The following is a 20,293-nucleotide window of genomic DNA, read 5'->3' on the forward strand; positions in this document are numbered from 1 at the left end:
AAACATTTCTTAAATACACTACGAGCTGATCCTAAAGCCCTGCAGTCATCACGCTGCTGACGTCGTTTCCAAGTTCTTTTTATATCCTTCTTCATTCTGTCAAACTCAGCCCTCCACCAAGGAGATTTAACCGATTTTACAGTACGAAGTGGACAAGCTTCTTCGTAGGATGCTACTATGAATGAATTTGTCGTACCCACGACGTCATCTAAGTCGTTTAGTTAATTAAATGTTCGAAAATATCCATGAAATTTAGTCGCCAAGTTTTTCGAAAAGAAGTCCCAGTTTGTTGATTTAGGATTACGATATATTATCACACTGAGGGTAACATCGATATAATCGAAAAATATAAATCGGAAATATATTCGGACCTACTTAAGCAAATCGCCATTTTAGGTGGATAGATGTGAAAAAAGTTACCGGTCAAAAGTCCTAATTGTTAGTTTGAAACCTCAGCTATATTTTGGTGCCATAAAAAGTTCATTTGCACCACTCTATGGCAGCACTAGGCGACGATTTGCAAACCTCTACGTTTTTCCAGCCTTTTACAATGTAGGAGTAATTCGGACCTCCCTACGGGGCAATGCAGATTCTGTTTTTCTTTAATTTTTTTTGCAATGGAATTATGTTTACCTATGAATTAGTTACAAGAGACACTCCTTAAGAAGCAAAAAAAAAATTGCTTTACAAAAACGTAATCTGATATGTCACAGCTGTCGATTGGCGGCCCATGTATTTTCTGTGCTGTGGTGTATGCAATGGTGTGCGCAGCCGCAAGCCGCTGAACGATGGTTGACGGAATAGGGGGTCCGAATAGCCCCGTACGCTCGTGTCGCACAAAAGTGGTGAGCGTCTCGAAAATATCTGTTTTCACCCAAACAAAAATCATTCCATGAAATAGGAACCTCAAGCTTTCCAAAACACTTACCTTTTTTTTTTTTTTCATTTTTTGTTTGTTGCTTTAATCACGGTTTTTCCATTATAATGATTTTTGTTTTGAGAATGGCAAAACAACGAAATTTGTTGTATCTCCTTTCTACAAAGAACAAAGAATCAACTTTAGCTCTCAAAATTAATGTTTCAGAATAGCGGTTCCACGAATATGCACGATAGTTAGAAAGTCTTGCTATTTTCTGAGAAATCGAGGGGGTCCAAATACCCCCACTATCTTAATAGCCCCAGGTTCCCCTACATTTATGATCGGATAGAGATGATTCAGCTTCAATTGGAACCTTCCAATTTTCCAGCTCATGCGAAACTCTTTCAGAGCAAAGCGTTATGCCTAACACCTCCTATCTCTCAGACCTTGCAAAAGTTGGTCGGTTTTACACATTCAGTATATGCAGATTAGTACTACTTATGTGATTCGTCCGTTCAGAGCCTCTTAGATTAATGTCTTAGCTGCCCCAAATGATGCGAATGACATTTTAATCACAGCCGATAATGATCAGAAGCCCATTTCTGCTACAATATGATGCAACGCTTTCGAAATCATCGGAAGGAGATGACTCGTTATGCGGTAGATATGCTGAACAATATGTAAACTTTTTGTCTATGTTACCGACAGTCAGTGTAACTGTGACTGCACAGATATCGGGAGGGGTGAGCTCTGATATGAGACACTCATCAATACTCTTATTTGCAGGAATGCATACACGAGGCATTTCACGTGGGTTAGTCATATCTGTCTTGTTGTAAGCAATAAAGGTAGTGTTTTCAATAGAGAAGATTCCTTTATGGAAGTACGGTTCATGAACCGATGCTATGGAAGTTTTACCGTCCTGCATAAGTCGAGATAGATTCATAGTTGTTGTTGTAGTTAAGTCCTCACACATAGCTGCATCTTGACTTAGGGAGTCCTGATTGCAGTCGCCTTCTACGACATAGGAGTAGGAACTCAGTGGCTCAACTCTTGGCCGGATACAACATGGCCTCTGGGCAGGTTCGTCTGTACATATCGAAATTTGGGAATCGAAACCCAGCAAAACTTCACCGAACTACCGAAAGTCTTAGCAAGCCTCCAACAAACAAAACTCCGGAAAAATAATGCCAATCATCGGTGAAAAAATTCGGTTCCTTAAAGCGAACCTTCCGCTGCATAATGCAGCATACTGGGGAATTCGCCTGGCTCTTCCCAGGCCCCGTCCTTTGGGGTTTCCTGTTTATTGGGTTTTTACTACCGGAACAGGTGGTCCTTAGTGTAATTCTTAGCCAGTTGAAACAAACACTACCGACACATAACGGCTTATCTAGGCTATTCGGAGAAAGAAGCTGAAACTGAAGGGCAGCTGTAGTTCGCCAATGAATAACTAAGGTGTGTTCCGAAAACAGGACATTTTCTAGTCAGTTGAGACAGAGGTGTAAAATGGTTAGAAAATAGATTTGATGGGAAACGATTGGTTCGCAGTTCAGAAAATTCTAAATGTCACAATACATTCAAACATGGAGGAGAGAACATTATGATTGAGGGTTGTTTCTCCTTAAACGCAACAATCGATAAAGTCTGAATTGATTGTAGCATTCGAAATGGATTTCGATAAGAAATTTATTTGAATTCAAATCAAACTCCTAGCGATTTATTCGGGGTTCGTTGCATAAGGACCAACTTCACCAGCAGTCTTTCAAAGAACAGGTGAGATTCATTTCTGAAATGTCGGGCTGGGCACTGTATTCAAAGGGACGTTGATCAGTTATCAGTGAAAAAGAAGGCTCTAACAAAGCTATATGTAGATTGTGCTAACGAAGGTATCATCAGTATTTGCCGCAAGGACGGCCGGAAATCCATAATGGATGTAACTTTCTGCAGCTTTGGACTGACAAACAACATGAGTTGTAGTGTGCGAGGAATATACCCACAGCGACCATCAAGTGTTCCGGTACAGCATTGGGAACAGGACACAGTTTGAATCACGTGGGAGGCAGATCAACGAGTGAAGGTGAAAAACGGCATTGTTTGACAGGGAGGTGTTCGTCAAAGCACTTAAATTTGAGGGCATCATCTTCAAAGCCATGCGATGCGACGATGCCGAGGTATGGGAAACCGAGAAATTACTCGAAAAAAGAGTTGCAAGAACCGCGCTTTACAAAACAATCAAGCTGAGCAATAAAGCCTACCAGGAGAAGGCTTTCCCAAAAAGCCAACGCGAATTCTTCAGAAGACGCCTACATCGTTGTCATGGCCCTGCTGTACCACCTGAAAGGTGTCAGGAGAAGATGAAAGCTTTATCCGCAGCATGAACCAATGATTTGGCGCTGCCGCCGTGTTGTGAGGAGCATTATTATGAAAAAGAAGCCCGAGTTACCAACGAAGCGCTGATCGAAATGGCGAGTCATGAAAGTGATGAAAGCCCCAAGACCAGACGTAATTCCCCAGCTCGGTACGGTAGTTCGACCTGATTTGCAGCAATAAAGACGGGAACAAACAAGTCGTGTTTGAACAGAACGTTCGGCTTGTTGAGCATGAAGATGGTTAGCGTCCATAGCGGACCATAGCGTTGGGAGTGGTGTGCGTTATCATCAGAATGGTAGCCATTGTATTGCTACTGGAGGAGGCTCAGAAGTGCTATAGGGACAAAGACACCAGCGGAGTCCGACGGAGAACGCGGAGTTACCCCATTAATGGGACACGCGGCAAATTGAAGATGGACTCACCCATTTATCCCGAATATGTCCACGTGGATGAACAAGAAACACGGAGAGTTAACTTCTACCAGGCGAAATTTCTGTCATGGCTGCCATGGGAAATATATCCACAGATACGGACAAAAAGGAGTCTTCTCTTTGTCCGGAGTGCACAGGTGTTGAAGGGACACCAGAGCACATGTTTTACTGCTTACGGTTCAGTTTAATGTGCGTTTGCTATCAACGGGGCAGACACCAGCCCAATTAACATCTCTAAAGGATGTAACCGAGCCATTGTACACATTATATCGATTCTATAGCGAAAATGACGCGATGATCATGTAAGTGTCTGAATGGAACATCGGGTAATCGCCTCGTGAAGAAGGCCAGATCCATCGCCTGGGACTAACTCCAGTAGTCCGAGTCAATGCATCGGAAGCAGGTCGACGAGGTACCAGTGTACCGAGCCCCATGCTCTTCCCGGAATCGTCAGACCGACCTAGGCATCCTACCGGAAGCCCGCTAGGCTACTTTCATTGCTGGGGATCAGATCGAGGTCACGTGAAGCGTCACTGTGGGTCGACGGGTGCCAAAGAATAGGAAGCTACGCTCCATCCAGAATCGCCGGATCGATCTCGAAACCTACTGGTAGCGTAGGTTAGATATATGGCTGAGGACTATCCGTGTAGATAGCGACAAAACTGAGAGATTAATGGCTCGCAAAAACAGGAGCGAAATTGTCCACGGAAGTTCACGCCAGGATTAACGGAAGAGATGTTCATAGCTAAATGACTAATGTTGGGGAACCCGGGGCTATTCGAACCTACCTAAACAAATCGCCCTTTCAAGTGGATAGATTTGATAGAATTTATCGGTCCAACGTCCCAATCGTTAGTTTGAAACCTCAGCTGCATTTTGATGCTATAAAAGTTCATTTGTACCATTCCGTGGCAGCGCTAGGCGACGATTTGCAAAACTCTACGTTTTTCGATCCTTTTACAATGTAGAGGTAATTCGGACCTCCCTACGGAGTAATTCAGTCAATCTTTTTAAGTTTTTTTATGATGGAAATTTTTTTATACCTATGAAATATTTATTGAAGAAACTCCTTAAGAAGTAAAAAAAATGCATTACAAAAACTTAATCTGTCTGTTAGTCACAGCTGTCGATCAGCGCATCATGTATTTTCTTTGCTGTGGCGCTTGCAATGATATGCGTAGCCACAAGCCGCAAGCCGCTGAACGCTGGTTGATGGAATAGGGGGTCCAAATAGCCCCGTACGCATTTCGCACAAAAGTGGTGAGCATCTTGAAAATATGTGTTTTTACCAAAACAAAAATCATTCCATAAAATAGGAGCCTCAAGCTTTCCAAAACACATACGTGTTATTTTTTTTCATTTTTATTTGATGCTTTAATCATGGTTTTACCATTATAATAATTTTTGTTTGGGGATTGCAAAAAAAATGAAACACGTTGTATCTCTTTTCTAAAACAACCAAAGGATTAGATTCAGCTGTCAAAATTATTGTTTTAGAATAGCGGTTCCACGAATATGTATGACAGTTAGAAAACCTTACGATTTTCTGAGAAATCGAGGGGGTTCGAATTACCCCCAATGTCTTAATAGCCCCAGGTCCTCCTATGCAGATACAAAGAAAGTACAAATCTCCGATCAACACAGGGAACGTGCCATTTGAGCCAGTCGCTACTGATTGAGCTAAATGACTAGTCTATGCAGATAGTGATGGAGTACAAGAGGAAAGATGAATGCCGCCGGGGGTTGAGTGGTAAGCGTGACCGTTTCTCACCACAGTGGGTCAGGGTTCAATTCTAGACGAGGTCGTTAATATTATCTGAGGTGAAAAATATGTGGTAACGCCTTCATTGGGAAAGGAAGTAAAGCCGTTAATTCCAATCCATAGATCGATATCTTGGGTTCTAGGAAATTTCATAAATTTAAAAAAATGGTAATGGTGTTCACAACAAGAGGCTGCACACTTGAAGTTTAGAGACGATGTTTTGCGTGCAGAGGTTGCGCGAGACATTTTGCAGCCGCCATTTTGAATTTCGGCGAGATAAAAATATATATTAACATACTCAGAAATAATAAACCTGTTTGATAAACCAAACTGGATGTATGTCATTTTATTATCCCACAAAAAATTCTCTAACTTCGTTGTATTTTTGATCAAATCTGAAAGAACCTCCCCTTAAACGAATTTTTGATTCATTAAAATGCTTTAATATAAACAGCCATCCGAAATGAACGTGCAAACAAGTCCACGAGAATGATACAAGTAAAATATGGCCGGTCAAAGCATTTTTTTTTCAAGAATAAAACTGGAACTAATTTCTATTGTAGTTGTTTTAATGAAAAAATATGTGCATTAAATTTATTAAGGGGGTCCGGGGAGTCGGTATGATTAACTCAGTCAAAAGGCAGTTCATTAAAAATATTTATGGAGTTTGCGTTTCGACCTGGTCTCATCAGAATACGAATACTAACATAGTGAGAGGACTAAGCTAGCGCCAGATTGACGCTCAGTTTTTGGTTACATATTTCAAATCTGGCAAAAGTCGAATGTAGCTGAAAAAATGCTTTATCCGGTGTTATCGTTATCTCATTTTTTGAAGTTTTGCGACCGGTCTGACTTAACACCGACCATTTGTTCTCATCAGCTTAAATAGAAAATCTTCTCTTGCGGGACATCACACTGGTGTGCTCAGGAACACAAATCGTGTTTCCGTCTTCAAAGCTAGCGTCGATCCGGCGCTAGATTAGGCCTGTCACTAGATTAGTATCGGGTTCTGATGGGACGAAGTCGAAATGTAAACTCCATAACTAATTTAGTTGTAGGTTTTGTGCCCTTCGAGCGCAAACATGGTTTTACCCAATTTTCTTGTTAATGGAGAAAAATTGTTTCCAACCAAAGCTTTTCGCCTTAGGAAGAAATATACAAAGGTGCATTTTATTTATTTGTTTTGGGGATACAGAGAGTGCTAGTAAATTCATTCAATTTGCGAATAATAATGTCACCTTTGAACAATATTACAAAAAAATATTGCAATATATTGGCGTTTCAAAAAAGTTTGTTTTCGGCGTACAACATAACCTAAAATCTACTGAACGTTTTGAAATTTTGCTCAGTACTTCTTCACATAATTCCGCATATGTTCGGGAGAATTTTCCTTTCATTAGATTTCTCAGTTTTTTGTAGCATTTGAAGACCTATATAAAATGGCTAATTTGCTATTGTAAAACATATATTTTAAAATAGCTCTCGTGATACTCATAGGGTAAGGTGGGGCAAATCCGACCTAGTAAATGGCTTTGGCTGTAAAATGCTCATTTTACATAGGATCAAGTCGTTTTATATACCAGATTAAAGGTTAGACTCCTGGGCAACTTTCTATATATAGCATTTTTTCGGATCTTGGGAATATTTTGAGGTTCAAGCTTTAAACGAAAATGTTCATTTTTGCTGTTTTCAAAAATGGTGGGGTAAACCCGACCCCCTATGTTTTTGGTTGATTTAGTGCAACTATTACCCAAATTTTATGGTTTTTTAATGATAAATCAATGAATGTTGTGTTATTGAATTGTAACATTAAGAAAATGGAGTTAATGTCAATCTTGGAATGCTAAAATCACGAGCAGTAGCACCTAATGATATTCCCATTTGCATTGGAGCAGTTGCTTGACGAATACTATAATCATCACGTTTTTGTGTCTTTCGTTTGTAATTATGAAATATTTTTCATAAAAATACTAAATAATAACAATAAAAATATATTTCAATTTGATAAATAAACATTTTCTTAGCAAAAAAGCGGTCGGATTTACCCCACTATTTAGAGGTCGGATTTGCCCCACCGTGTCCTTTTTCATTACGATGCAATTAAAAAAAGTTATGAAAAAGGTTGAACTAAATTCATCTACGCACTTTGTAGGACTTTATTCAAAGAACTTAAATCCACTTATATTTTTTATGCAATCACTTTAACAATCAGAAATATCCTGTAGGCAATAATGCACAAAAGTCAAATCAAAAGTTGTAAAAACACACTTTTTGTCGTTTGAGCATCTCAATGTAGATTAATAAAATGCTGTCATGCCACCATTATGATAATTTTCGATGCTCCACACGACACCATTAATATAAGTTCGCGTAGTGCTTCTGATTTTCGGTAACAGAGGGGGGTCGGGTTTACCCAACGGTCGGATTTGCCCCACCTTACCCTATTTATAGAATCGAGTGATTTTCAAGTTTGCGTTAAAGTTAATTTTCGAACCTATAGGATAGGTGTTACGTAATACACTAAAATGCAAAGTTTTGGTTATAAAATCTTTATCTTCGATTGTGAGAATTTCTGAGCATTTGTTTCCATTCAAAAATCTCAAAAGTTCATCTGGAATGAAACGTATGATATTGTATTCGTTTGCAACTTCGCATATGAATTTACGAACCAGAATATTACCAAAAAATTTCATTTTTGTGTACTACGTAACACTTGAATGAAAATCACTCGAATTTATAAATATGAGCATAACGTGTAAATCAACATCAGTTGCTTTCAGTACACGGGAGGGAACACAACATTTGACTGTTTATAATTAGTTGTTATACATGTGCTTCAAGGAAGCAGTGCAAATGTGGGTGTAAGTGACAAACAGATAAATTGAAGATAGAAATATAGAAAGTGGTAGGGATGTAATTAGCATCTTCGAGAATACGATTCTGTCATAAGAAATTTTTAATTCAAGTGATATATTTTCGATTGCAAATTTGATTAATGTTTTTATGCGCAATAAGTTTCACGAATGACGTGTTTCCATTGAAATATTAATTTCGGGAACACACAGTGATGACAGTTAATTGATTGAACTCTCAGATTTGACTGTTTGGGCGTACTTTGCTCAACAGTTCATTAGGTGCATGAGTCAATGTATTCTTCATATACACGATTTGGTGGCTAGACTGTAGGTTCGCAGGGTTAAAGTTTCCAGAAAAGATGTTATCTACAACGAAATTATTTCTTTTGGAACGCATATCTACTACACCGCATTTCAGTTTTACAGAAAATATATCGTTAAATAGTACAACAAATCCATGCATCAAATTAGAACGACACAAACATTCCAACTGTATTTTTGGAAACGAAGAAACAGTATTTGGTTCATATCTATTCTGGTATACATAATTGAAACAAAAGCAATCGTAAAGCATAGACACTACTAATTGTACAGCAAACGGTTTTGGTTGGGCGAGTGATCAATGAGCGAGTGAGCGAGTTTTTCCAATCGAAGGGAAGCGTGTGAGATTATAGAGGGAGCCCTGTGAAATAGTAATATAAAACAAAAAAGAAAAGAAAAAAAATCTTACATCACAATCTGCGAAGCGCGTGCCATCACGTCTTGCGTCGAGCGTTCGAACCGATTCCGCGCGGCCAGCGACGAGTTGTAGCCCATCTTGCCCCCGGCTGCGTTCGTTGTCGATTGCTTACCACTATTACTATATACAGAGGACTGGGAACCGGAGCTTGACTGTTGCTGCTGCTGCTGCTGCTGCTGTTGGCACTCGTAGCTGAGCTTACCGTCCGGAAAGTTTTTGTTGCTGAACGCGTAACTGGACCAGGATCGCCGGGGTGTTCCGGCACCGCCACCGGAGGACGCCCCGAAGCTGTTGTTGAGAGCCTGGGTCGTCGCAGAGCCGAGTGACTGGCGATAGCTGACACCCCCGCTGCTGGCACTTCCGCTATGGCTGTTGTTCGTGGCGTTTGAGGTAATATCGTGCATGGCATTACTAATTCGCTTACTATGGGCAGAACACACAGAGCCGTTGATGTACCGACCACGTGGGCCCAATCGGATAATCGTGGGCGGTGGTGCCGTCGCGGAACATTTGGTAAGATAGTAGGTGGTGCGGTGTTGTTGTTGTTGATGATGATAATGATGGTGCGAATTTCATAGGTGTTTGTGGTGGTGGTGGTGTAAGGGTCGATTTTTTTACACAATGAAATCAGACAGTATGGATCGTGATGAGAAGATGGAATAGAACCAAGAAAATAAAAACAAAACACATAAAGTAAGAAAGTGAACATTGATATGTACTATTTAGGTAAGAAACAGATAACACAAAACACACACATATATAAAGTATTTTATAGTATAGAATCCCAGTAACAGTGGCAAACAAAGGCATTAGTATCGATCGTGTTTGTGATAAAATCGGGGACAACACAGACAATACCGGCTTTCAGCAAGTTCTGAACAATATATTTTTAGAATCGAACAAGTCGGTTATACTTTTTTGAACATGTTGAAGTATCGTTTATCTTTTTCTGAAATAATGAGTACTCAATGGTGAATCGACGTAATTAGACTCTGGAGTATAATAGACAATACTTTGTTTAAGATATGAATGCTCTGTCAATTGCAATATAATAAATGTCACAATCCAGTATTAGTTTTCGACCAGGTTTCAACAATATATTATGCGCGGGTAATTACATCAATTGTCACAAGCATTTCTGTTGGACCGCTAAGGCTGTCATATGTAAACAATCTATCAACAAAGAAAAACTAACACTGAGTGTATGCGGGAACGGCAAATCACTATCATTATACTTCGCTTCTGCTTTCATACGACATCCGCCATAGATCATTTGTAAATCTCTTATAAGTTTATTACTGCCTATGGAATCCTACTTTAAACATATAAATTGAATATCTATCTTCTATTGAATTTGGAATAGGATTACCAAAATCGCAAGTAAAGCCAATTACATAATTCATCATCACATTATATGAAAATAAACTATTTGTATTGCATGACATCAAAGAAAAACTGCATTTTTGCTCTTAACCTTCCGGCAGCCACGCTAGTGCACTGAGTGCACACTGCCTTGAAAATCTAGTGAAATTGTCTTAGGGCACCAGCGGGTGCTCATTCAGCAAGCCATTTGCGCGACTTCCGGGGGGTTTAAAACAAAATCTTCAAGGGTTTTATCTTATACCGGAATGAAAAATGGATGAACATCGACAAATTTAAGGACAAAGTTGTAAGTCCTGTACAAGGTCGGCGTATGAGAATAGCAATAGGTAACCAGTGACCAATGCGGAATGTTAGAACTTTTCCGTTGCGCAGGCATAGACGAATAGGTGGCGAACCGATCCTACCTTTACAAAAAGTGCACGATGAAACATATTACAGCCAGAACGAATAAGCTGAAACCACCGCAATCAGACAGTTGCGGAAGGAGTAGGAATTGGTAGCCCAGGTAGCAACGAATAAGAATGAGTTATAAGAAGAGAAACGTCGCATACAGTCGCATAAAGTTACTAGATGATGACGCAAAACTGCACGAACAAAATTTTGCAGGATGAAAAAGTGTTTCAGAAGCGACAGAAAAAAACGTAAAATAGCGACAACGATCTCCCGAACGAATTCCTATATTCAATAATAGTATCCGATGATGGACGGGTATTGTCGTCGATTCCAATGCTGACAGGAACTGACTTACTGACACCTCTTCCAGCGATTCTTCGCCGCTTTCGTCACTTTAATATAGCAGTGTGGTGACATCCGAGAGATATTTCTTAGCTCTTGTTCTATTAGCAAGATCGTTTGGCATAGTGCTTTCTTTCGCGCAAATCAATCGAAGTGTATGCCAAGAACGTCGCTACATTCGGTACTACTTGTTCACGAGCTTCTGCGCAATGCATAAGAAATATCAACGAACAGCTGTTTGTAGAAGACTACCCACATGCAGTCACTGCGATTGTAAGGAACCACTCCGTCTACATAAATAGCTTTGAGACCGTCTCAGCCACAAAACATCCCCTAAATTGCAGCGCCACCTAAATCTGAGTGTTGGCATTGTCGAACCTGCGCGCTCTATGGCAACTGTGCAAAGACCAATAAATCGGTCGAAGACTTCATCGAATGTATGGGCTTTTGCAAAAATGTGGGGCATATGCAGTGCCGTCTTCAGAATTCTCTCGGAAAACCCAAAACTTATTTTGGATGTGTAACAGTTGTCTCAAGCTAATGCAATTTGTTCGTTTTCGCGATGCAGTCTCCTCTTTGGGTGTGCTATAACGGCTATTGCTGAGAAAACGGATGACGTCTGAACTAAAAGCCAAGTGATCCAAAATAATCAGTAAATACGGCGCCTCCCTAGAAAGGTCTCTGTATCTATTTCAGTTCGACCAAATCCCGGTACTACTCGACCACCCCAGAAACGTTAATGGAAACATTGTAACGGTTCCACCTGTAGCGCCGTTGCTTTGGATTTTTTCTGCTTTCAGCGTTAGTGAGGTGACCGTTGAAAAAAGATACATTAAACTGCAACGAGGATGTTAAAGTTATTCCGTTGGTGAAAAAAGTAGTTGACGTCAGTACTTTGAAGTTTATTTTCTTCAAAGTCGGAATTTACTCAAAATACCGCACAACAGCTTTTAAGCAGCCCTGGACTGCCGTTATTCGCATAATTGTCCCATGTTCTATGGGATTCCCTATAAACATGGGACAATTGTGCGTAGAACGGCAGTGGATCCCTCCGCCACAATCGAACCTTTGCCGCCAGCGTTCAGTAGCTGTCCTGGTCCTGTGTGCGTGAGTGCAGATGGGTTCGACGTCGAAAGAAGAGCAATGCTTGAGTCTGTGGCTGGTACACAACCCCTGACACCCTTATTCAGCGGATGTGTCAATCGGTGGAGAAGTGGAACGCAGTCTCGGCTACTACCACCCAGATTGCCTGTAGGTTACAGGTAATTTGGCGAACCGAGCAACAGACGACGAGCACGACTATCTAGTGATTGGTTAGTTGCAGCGAAAAAAGGCCGAGCGCAATAAAGTGAGTGAATGGTCTGTCCATGCTGAGGCAGGTTTGGCGTAGCGACTGACAACCGCGTAAGGGGTAAACCCAGCCACCCCGAAGCAAGGCAAAAGAGCGAGTGTATAGGCGTATATGTGGACTGCCTCATGCCAAGATGGGAGGGTCGTAGCGTAGTATGTTGGGACTAAGCTATCGATTCCTCGTGGCGTGGCAGAGGAGTGAAAGGGTGAGCATCCACGTCAGTCTCACACGGTATGTTAAGGGTGAGCACAAAAGTCAGCCTCACATGGTATGGTAAAGGCTAGCACAAAAGTAAGCCTAGCAAGGAATGAGAAAGGTGAGTACAAAAGTCAGCCTCGCATGGTATGTCAGAAGTGGGGCCTAAGAAAAATGTCCCACATGGGATGCCAGGGGTATAATAGAGTGGCACGATCGAGAGTGAACCAGGTGATAGGGTGAGCATCCCAGTCAGCCTCACATGGTATGGTAGAGGCGAGCACAAAAGTAAGCCCAGCAAGAAATGAAAAAGGTGAGAACACAAGTCAGCCTCGCCAGGAACGAAAAAGGTGAGCACAAAAGTCAGCCTCATGTGGAGTGTTAGAGAGTGAATCAAGGTGCGATAGAGAGAGCACCCAAGTAAACCTCATACAGGATGTATGAACGCGTGAGCGAGAGTGAATGAGTACATCCAGTACAGCCATCCCCCCAGGAGTAATACCGAGAGGTAGTACCTGGGGGGAACAATGGCGGAGCCCAATGGAGTTTAGTCAGTATTAATGGCAGCGTCACCATTCGAGCCTGACTCACCCCCAGTTCACCCCGTGTGGTAGCTTGGACACCTACTAATACTAACGTGTACTGGGTAAGTACGTAAACGTCTTCTCCATTGTAAAAAAAGGCGTCAGTTTTCGATAGAGTTGCCACAGCATTTGACTTCCACTTGAGGGGAAAAACGGTTCAAAATAAATTTTTGTCTATCCTTAGATGTAACTAGTCTAAGTAATTACCATTGGGGCCAAGGGGTCTGTTGATGTAGATACAACAAATAAACAAATAATTTAGGAGATGATTCTTGATAAACTTCACGTCCATTAAGCTGGAGGTTCTTAAGGTCGTGATGAGCCTTTTCAGCTACTCGGTATTGTTTCACACTGCCTCATCCATGGAAAGCTCATCATACAAGCGACATGGATTTGCGGTATCAGTTGGCATAACCCTATCAATATAAAAAAATGGCGCTAATGGATCTAACTGTTTCCGAAGCTGTATAAACTGAAAATACTGCGGTGCTATTTCTCGACATTCCCTTCCAAAAACTATGAAGTCCGTGCCGGTGCAAATTGATGAAGAAATATTGACGTCGAGCGAATCACACATATCCAGGTGGATGTCATCCAAATATAATGTACCCGATAATATGTCAAAGTTGGGCGAGGTCAAACAAAGCGATGAATCTCTCTTCACACGTCTGTCCATCCTGACCGTACATATAGAGATAGTGCACAGTCTAGCCAACGACGTCAAACAACGGAATCATGTGTCATGGCCATCCGAAGATTTGTTGCACGTCGCGATAGACCCGCAGTGGTTTTCCTCGGACAACGACACCTGCTTTCAATGAGCTAACTGATAACTTCAGGAGGAGATCACACGTTGAAACGAAGCACTTGCGACCATTTTTACAAATGCACAGATCATATGGAAACATATTCATCCAGCAGTTTCAACACAGGGGCGGATCGTCTCATGAAGATATCGTCGAAGAAGACAGCTATAGGTTCATTTTTAGATCATCCTCGTTAGCCTAATGATGAGATTTTGGAGACCATAATTTACGAAACAGATACATTGATGAAAACTATACTGCTGACGGGTTGAACAAAAGTGCTGACGCCTCACAGTGGGACCAATCCAAAAAAGATGGGACAAAACCTATTTGAGGCCTTAGATGTCATTTTAGAGCCAGCATTTCTTTGTAGGATATGTTCAAAATATTATCCTGCAACTTTTTAAAAAGAAATTTTTTTGGTTGGACTAAAGTAGAGTACCCGAGCAAAAAAAAATTCAAGAAATTTTTTTAGAGGGCCGATGTCTTCGACAAAGTTGTAGAACATTATGTTTTGAATAACTTCTTCTAAGATACTACAGACATCAGACCTCATTTTTGAGACAAAATTGTTGGTTTTTGTAAATATGACTAAAAAATCAGTTTTTCGATTTTTTCATGCTAAAAACTTCAACTGATTGATTTAATACTTTCTATAAACTTGCTGGTATCACTAAAATACAACTTTTTGTGGAACTAATAACGTAAAATCAATTTTTTGTCTTCTAAAACTATTTTTCATATAAATTTGCTGTATTTTCATCAAAGATTTTTGTTTTTTATGCAGCCTAACTTTGGCCATTCCGATACTATATTATTCCTAGAATACATTTAATATTACATGGAAACAGGATATAGTTGGACGCTTTGTTTGGGTTACCAAACATGTACCATGGTTTATAACATAAAATGTGATTATATTATTTTTAATTTATATACATCATTAGCTATTCCCAAAATCTTATAATTCACACGCACCTACCAGCATATAGAACATATTGAGATAATGAATTACGGTTACAATATGGAAAAGTGCAAATATAAATTTTGAAGTTAAACTGCCACAGCACAACGATTGCGGCTAAAAAAAATAAATCTACAGTATGTATATGGTATTTTCAACAAAATTGTTCCAAACACAATATTTGGCAACTTTGCTGAAGATCTGAACCAATTAAACAAAATTTGATTTTTTTAGTCCTGGATTTCTACTTTAGTTTAACCAATAAGGTTAGTTCTACAAATTCATAAAAGTTGAACAACACCTATTTGAGGCTTTAGATATTATAGAACCTTGGCGTCTTTGGAAAAAAACATTCACAATATAATTCAAACATTTCGATTTTTTTAGTTGGTTGAGGACTTCAGCAAAGTTGTATAATGTTCAATTTCGAATATTTTTGTTGAAAGTACCTTACACATACTGTCGATTTATTTTTTAAGCCGAAATCGTTGTTCTTTGGTAGTTTCATTACAAAATTTGTATTTTTCACAACTTTTACATGTTGTAACCGCAATTGATCAACTCAATATGTTCTAAATGCTTGTAAGTGCGTGTAAAATATAAGATTTTGGGAATAGCTAATAATGTATATAAATTAAAAATAATATAAGCAAATTTTATGTTATAAACTGTCGTACATGAATGGTCACCCACGCAATGCGTCCAACTATATCCTGTTTCCATGTAATATTAAATGTATTCTAGGAATAATAGAGTATCGGAATAGACAAAGTTTAGCTGCCCCAAAGTGCCCAAAAAAAACAGAAATCTTTGATGAAAATAGAGCAAATTTATATGAAAAATAGTTTTAGAAGCCAAAAAATTTAGTTTACGTTATTGGTTCCTTCAACCAAAAGTTGTATTTTAGTGATACCTGCAAGTTTGTAGAACATATTGAATTAGGGTTTTAGCATGAAAAAGTCGAAAAACTGATGGTATAATATGACTATATTTACAAAAACAACATTTTTACCTAAAAATGAGGTCTGATATCTGTGGTATCTTAGGAGAAGTTATTCAAAATATAATGTTCTACAACTTTTTCGAAGACATCGACCCTCTACAAATTTTTTTTGAATTTTTTTTTGCTTGGGTATCTACTTTAGTCCAAACAAAAAAAATTCTATTTAAAAAGTTGAACTTCTGGCTCTAAAATGACATCTAAGGCCTCAAATAGGTTGCGCCACTCAGTGTATCTCGGAAGGAGGAATTTGTTATGGGATTTTCGATTGATTGACACTGGTGTAGTGGATTGCACTGGTTGTGCACTTTCTAGCAGAAGTGTCAATGGAACATACCCAGTTTTCTGCACTTCTGTTAGAAAGTGCAAAAACGGTGCAGTTTTACAGTGCACTTCACTACACCGGCGTCAATCAATCGAAAACCCCATTAGTAAGTATAGAAGTTGGATTCTACTTCTTCTTTACCGACGCCAGAGAGGTCTACTACTATCTGGACTAGATTATCGGATTAATCAACTCATGGACCGGGGGGACCAACGGCCTTACCTTTCATTCCGAAGGAAGACGTGACCCCAGAATTTTCACCTCAGAAAAATCTCAACGACCTCGGCTGGAATTGAACCCAGGCCAACTGGAATGAGTAGTGGCGGTCACGCTTACCACTCAACTACCGGCGCCGTCTCTGTGGTTTGTGAACGCTGAAGATGGCCTTATCCCACAAAGAACTACGAGCACTATTAAGTGCCACGACAAAAGCCTCCGCTACCTCAAACAGAAAATGATTGGTGCTTCGGAACACATGATTTATAAGGAAAGCAGAAGAAAGGCAAACTTTCTTAGTATACGCACCATCGAATTTCTAAAGTTCCGATCCTGGAAAACTGTGATGCATCCTAACGGTAAGTGAACCTTACAGTACAGAAGTTAAAACACTTCCAGCAAGTTACGAAATTTGCGGTGGTACTTATCGAAACATCCAGTGTATATCATTAAACAATCTGAACCATTCTAAGAAGAATGAAAGAATTAAAGCAACAGGAGTTTGTTTTAACTAGCTGCTTAAAGGGAACCGCTGCAGAGATTGTTTCTCTGATAAGACATGCCGCAAGTGCCAATATCGGCTTCATACACTGTTCCATGATGATGGGGCACCTAACCAAGATACGAAAACAAATGCTGTCGCTCCCGCGGAATCAGCGGCAAAACCAATGCCGATTTCGGTTGCACCGATTCAACCTATAGCGGAACAGAAGAATTTTCACACTGTGGACCCACCTGTGTCCACTATCTATTGGTCTGACTTCACCCAGTCGACCAAGACGGTATTGAATACATGCACCGCAGTGATTTAAAAAAAGCATTTCTGGAGTATCTAAAATATACCACCAAGTACTTCACGCGAAGCAAGGTCGATGGTTTCTGTAAATCTTTCGGAGAACTCACCTGTCACAACATCTACAGGTTTTGGACTTTTGTACAGTACCATACCTAGCGACGAGGTGTTTAGTGCAACTTGTCGAAGAAGACGTCAATGCCTTGTCAAGGCTCAATGGCAACTAAAACAGTTCCATGAAAGAGGAGGGTTCTCCATCCGTAAGAAGTACACGGAATCACAAAAATTTTTCGAGCAGATTCCAGACAAAAACTGACCGTGAGAAGATGTCATTGGAAGAACTAGGAGCAAACCAAGCCATCAAGGTGCTTGGTTTGCTTTGGGACGCGTGTGCTGATATGCTTTTCGTCGCCAACCATCCGAAGTCGTGCACGCCAGCCGAGCAACGAATTTCTAAGCGGGTGATGTATTCGGAGATTGCGAAAATCTTCCCTCTCTGTGATCATATTGGCGAAGCTCTTGTTTAAGCGATTGTATCACTGAGCCAAGAGGATCCGGTTGATGGCATGACAGCGCAAAGGTGGTAAAAGCTGCAAACGCCACTATCCAATTTGCACCAAATCGCTATTCCACGAAGTAGGTATAACATTCGACAGAGTTGCGTATGAACTGCACGGTTTCTCCAATTTGGTGGCATACGGAGCCTGCATCTATTTGCATAGCCTGTTTGCTGATGGTTCAGTAAGGCTACGGCTTCTCACCAGCAAATCGAAACTGGTTTCTCTACATGACCTTTTCATTCCTCGGAAAGTTATGTGCTTCTTTTCTACTCACGCAGTTGGTACAAAAGGTTCTACCTGCCCTGGATATGACATTCTGGAAAACTGTCCTCGCCTGGATAAGTAAGCCACTTAATCAGTTAGAATTGTTCGTGTGAAACCGAATCGATGCAATCCAAGCAGCGACATTGCTTCCCGAGGGCAGCTACCCGATGTGCTAAGTTATTTCTGGTGGAATGACCATGAATTATTCAATACATTAGATCGCTTCCCCGGAGCTCGGCTCAGATGAACAATTGCCAGAGTTCGAAGAAATAACAGTCACTACAACTTTAACCAACGAACATTTTCAATTCTTCTCAAGTTTCAGCAGTTTTAGGACAGTTTAACACATTATGGGTTACGTGGTATGGTTTACCGAAAATTACCGGACACGTCCGCTCAACCAAGTCGACATTTGACCGTCTGCGAGTTGCGTCATTCAACAGAAATCATGATACACGTTATCCCACTCATTTACTTGGCAGACGAGGTCTCGCAAACCTTCGTCCAATATACGCCACCGGCCGACTGCGCGTAGGAGGTTGTTCGAATCATTCTCATTTAGAATTTGCGAGTGGGCATGCTATCATCTTACACGGCAAGGATCTACTGGTAGGTTTTCTGATTTGACGAATGCATGTCGAATTACTTTACGTCGGGCTGATCGGCCTGATGAACATAATGTGGCAGCAATACTGATTCTGAGCGTACGCAGGTGTTCAACCCAACTAATACTAGCCAGACGATGGGAAGCTTGTCCGCCGTAAGAGCTGTGCCCTCGCCGCCGCTTACCATTACCGGTGTGGGTTACGCCACTCCCTTCCTCATCAAGCAATGAACACTATGTCCAGCAGTGTTTGAAGCATACGTATGCGTCTATGTGTGCTGTGATTAAAAAGCCCATTCACTTGGAAGCTGTGCCCAACTCAACTACCAATGCCCTTTTGGCTTCCCTAAAAACGTTTCATCGGTCGACGAAGCAAGTTTCAGTAACTATGCTCGGACAACAGCACAAATTTTCAGGGTGCACACCACGTTCAATTCTTCTAAAGCTGTCAGAACCAACAAGCTGTAGAAGTCATTGAAGATTTTTGCAGAACCCGTGAGATCGAATGGCATTTCATTCTACCGGACGTACAGGATTCGATAGCTTGTGGAAGTTGTCATTTGAAACGTGAAACACCTTCCATATGAATTTGGTTGAGTTCGAAGCAGTACTGAACTCTCAATTACTCTTCACCGTCTCCAATGATCCTGCAGACACGTTGGTGATCACGTCTGCTCACTACTTGATCGGCTGTCTGCTTACTGCAATGGTCGAATTTTCCTTGGAAAATGTTGAAGCAAGTAGGTTGACACGACGGCAGCATCTCCATCTTATGGGTCAACATTTTTGGCGTGCCTTAAGTCGGGTTTACTTGAATACGTTACAGCCTCGGAAAGAGAACCTTCGAACTATATCGAACATCCGGAAGGGCATGGTCGCCCTTCTCCACGATCGAAGTCAGCCTCCAGTTGCAGTTATTATGCATACTACAAAATTATCACAAATCACTTTAAAAAATCTTGATACGGGGTTGAATGACCACTTCGGGGAGCAAGATCGCCCCACTGAAACCACCTACCATAACTTCAAATTAACCTATGTGTTTGTTTCGATTCCGCAAGCTGACTGCTCCTGGATGAAGTAACATTCGTGCCGCAATCAAAGCTTTGATAATGAACGAATGCAGTTGAGTTTGTAAAAGGATCGATCATTTTGTGCCACACTTCAGTTCAACACCGGAAAGTCGTGAATTGCTCTTGTTTTACGGACACAGTTCTCAAAATAATGTTTCCATAATGTTCATGAATAGCCTGTTCCTAATTTTCCCCCATAGAAATGAATCTCACTTGAATATTATTTTTTGGAGGATGATTTGACCCTGCTTGGGTGGTTGTCTTGCCCCGGAATGTAGAGATTTACTAAATACACAACTTGTTTTTAACTGCATGTTTTCACCACACATATGATGCTTAGCATCAGATACTCATTGGTGATAGAAGACTTTAGAAAAGAAGCCATTGAAATTTTTGAAAGACTTATTTAAATTTTCACGGAGAA

General features: G+C 40.6%; 1 protein-coding gene across 6 annotated transcripts in view; it reads right to left on the reverse strand.

Annotated features, from left to right (window-relative positions):
- LOC131684896 (unconventional myosin-IXb-like) overlaps nucleotides 1-20,293 on the reverse strand; it is a 240,142-nt gene that overhangs the window by 43,251 nt on the left and 176,598 nt on the right. For 3 of the 6 annotated variants that reach the window (XM_058968140.1, XM_058968138.1, XM_058968137.1), the window contains one exon: nucleotides 9,008-9,439. The exons of 2 other annotated variants lie outside the window; for them this stretch is intronic. In XM_058968140.1, the coding sequence (XP_058824123.1) occupies nucleotides 9,008-9,439 (432 nt within the window). The remainder of the gene's footprint in view (nucleotides 1-9,007; nucleotides 9,440-20,293) is intronic. One more of the 6 variants, XM_058968141.1, reaches the window with a different exon arrangement.

This window comes from Topomyia yanbarensis, chromosome 2, assembly GCF_030247195.1.
Source record: "Topomyia yanbarensis strain Yona2022 chromosome 2, ASM3024719v1, whole genome shotgun sequence".
Taxonomy (NCBI): Eukaryota; Metazoa; Arthropoda; class Insecta; order Diptera; family Culicidae; genus Topomyia; species Topomyia yanbarensis.